The following is a 1,888-nucleotide window of genomic DNA, read 5'->3' as shown; positions in this document are numbered from 1 at the left end:
CATTACGATCATTTGACTGCAGTCATGCTGGAGCACCACCCTGAATGGGTTTGGTCGAAGAAATCAACCACAGGGCTTATTCTTTAATAAGCCCAGTACTTATTCTATTAGCCTCTTTTGCCAAACCACTAAGTTATGGAAGCCACAAACACACCAACATCAGCTGTCAAGTGATGGAGGGAGGGGACAAACACAGAAACTGAAAGAAGCCCATATATACATATATATATATATGTTTCTGTCCCCACCACCATCGCTCGACAACCGATGGTGTTTACATCCCCGTAACTTATTCTATCAGCAGTTCAGCAAAAGAGACTAAGTACTCAGCTTACAAAGAATAAGTCCTGGGATCAATTTGTTCAACTAAAAGCAGTGCTCCAGCATGGCCGCAGTCAAATCACTGAAACAAGTAAAAGATTAAAAGATACAACCAATGTTGTGAAGGCAAGTGGCCAAGTTGTTAAGCTGTTGCACTCCCAATTGCTAAATCGTGGGTTTGATTACCTGATTGCGGCAGCACAGTGTGTTCTTGGGCAAAACACTACTTCACATTGCTCCAGTTCCCCTTTCGATCATGGGGCGGGGTATGTTGACCTTGATAGACTTATGAACTGCTTAGGTTTAAAAAAAAAAAAAAAAAAAAAAAAAAAAAAAAAAAGGAGTAATGAAAAGAACATTCTGCTCATTAAGCAACTGTGTACCTACTTTTGTCCACCTGTGTATAAATATTTTGATAAATTACAAGATTTATTTATTTATTTTTTTGTCTACAAACCTAAAAATAGCCAAATTCCAAAACGGATCCATGCAGAAGATGGTAATTTGGTCACAAGAAACATGTTGAAACTAGCACTCACTTCTGAGACTACAGGAACAAGTGGTACCTTAAAAATAGAAACGAAACATTAAAATATTTTCTTTTAAATAATGGGTTCCAATTTTGTTTGGTGGGGAGGGGGCAAGTCGATTAAATTGACCCCAGTACACAACTGGTACTTATTTTATTGACCCCGAAAGGCAAAGTAAATTCAGTGGAATTTGAACTCAGAACGTGAAAAACCGATGAAATGCCACTAAGCATTTTCCTTGGCTTGCTGATAATTCTGCCAGGTCACCATTTTGTATTGTCTTAATATTGATTTCAAAGTGGCGAGCTGGCAGAAACGTTAGCATGCCGGGCAAAATACTTAGTGGGTATTTCGTCTGTCTTTATGTTCTGGGTTCAAATTCCACCGAGGTCGACTTTGCCTTTCATCCTTTCGGGGTCGATAAAATAAGTAGCAGTTGAGTACTGAACCTAGAAGCATGTGGTTGGGAAGTAAGCTTCTTACCACACAGCCACACCACAAAAGTTCCAAGATCATTTTTGTCTGCAAAAACTGGGTTAGCCTTGAGATGGAATCAGTTACTTACCTTGAAGTTCACATGTTCCTGGTTTTGTGGTTGCCTGGCAATGAGGGCCAACAAAATTATGATAACAAGTGATGATAGAGAAACAATAATAACCACCCATGGATGAATTTCAAGAAGATGTTGCTCAAACAAAGTGACAACGCAGATGAGAACAACAAAGACAAAAGCTGAAAAATAAAATGGAGAGAGAATTAGCGTCATTAGTAGGATAAGACTGTAAAAGTGGGTAGAGTTAGCAGGGTAGGATGCAGAAGGCTTACGGCATTAATAGGACAGTAATGGCTAGTGGTATTTGTAGGATAATATAGTGATTAGTGTGTAAATATATATGGTTGTGTGGTAAGAAGCTTGCTTCACAATCAAATGGTTCCAAGTACAGTCCTACAGCGGGCAAGTGTATTCTACATCCTCGGGCCAACCAAAGCCCAGACTGGATTTGGTAGATGGAAACTGAAAGAAGCGTGTGTGCGTG

At 39.5% G+C, this 1,888-nt stretch overlaps 1 protein-coding gene across 1 annotated transcript in view; it reads right to left on the bottom strand.

The window, feature by feature from the left end:
* Nucleotides 1–770: 770 nt before the first annotated feature.
* Nucleotides 771–1,888, bottom strand: part of LOC106868940 (cationic amino acid transporter 2) — a 10,572-nt gene continuing 9,454 nt past the window's right edge. The window contains exons 13-14 of the mRNA XM_014914416.2: nt 1,417–1,583; nt 771–887 (exon numbers count right to left, since the gene is read on the bottom strand). Of these exons, the coding sequence (XP_014769902.1) occupies nt 771–887; nt 1,417–1,583 (284 nt within the window). The remainder of the gene's footprint in view (nt 888–1,416; nt 1,584–1,888) is intronic.

This window comes from Octopus bimaculoides, chromosome 26, assembly GCF_001194135.2.
Source record: "Octopus bimaculoides isolate UCB-OBI-ISO-001 chromosome 26, ASM119413v2, whole genome shotgun sequence".
NCBI lineage: Eukaryota > Metazoa > Mollusca > Cephalopoda > Octopoda > Octopodidae > Octopus > Octopus bimaculoides.
Note: the sequence above shows the minus strand (reverse complement) of the source record. Positions and strands in the feature narration are given on the sequence as shown.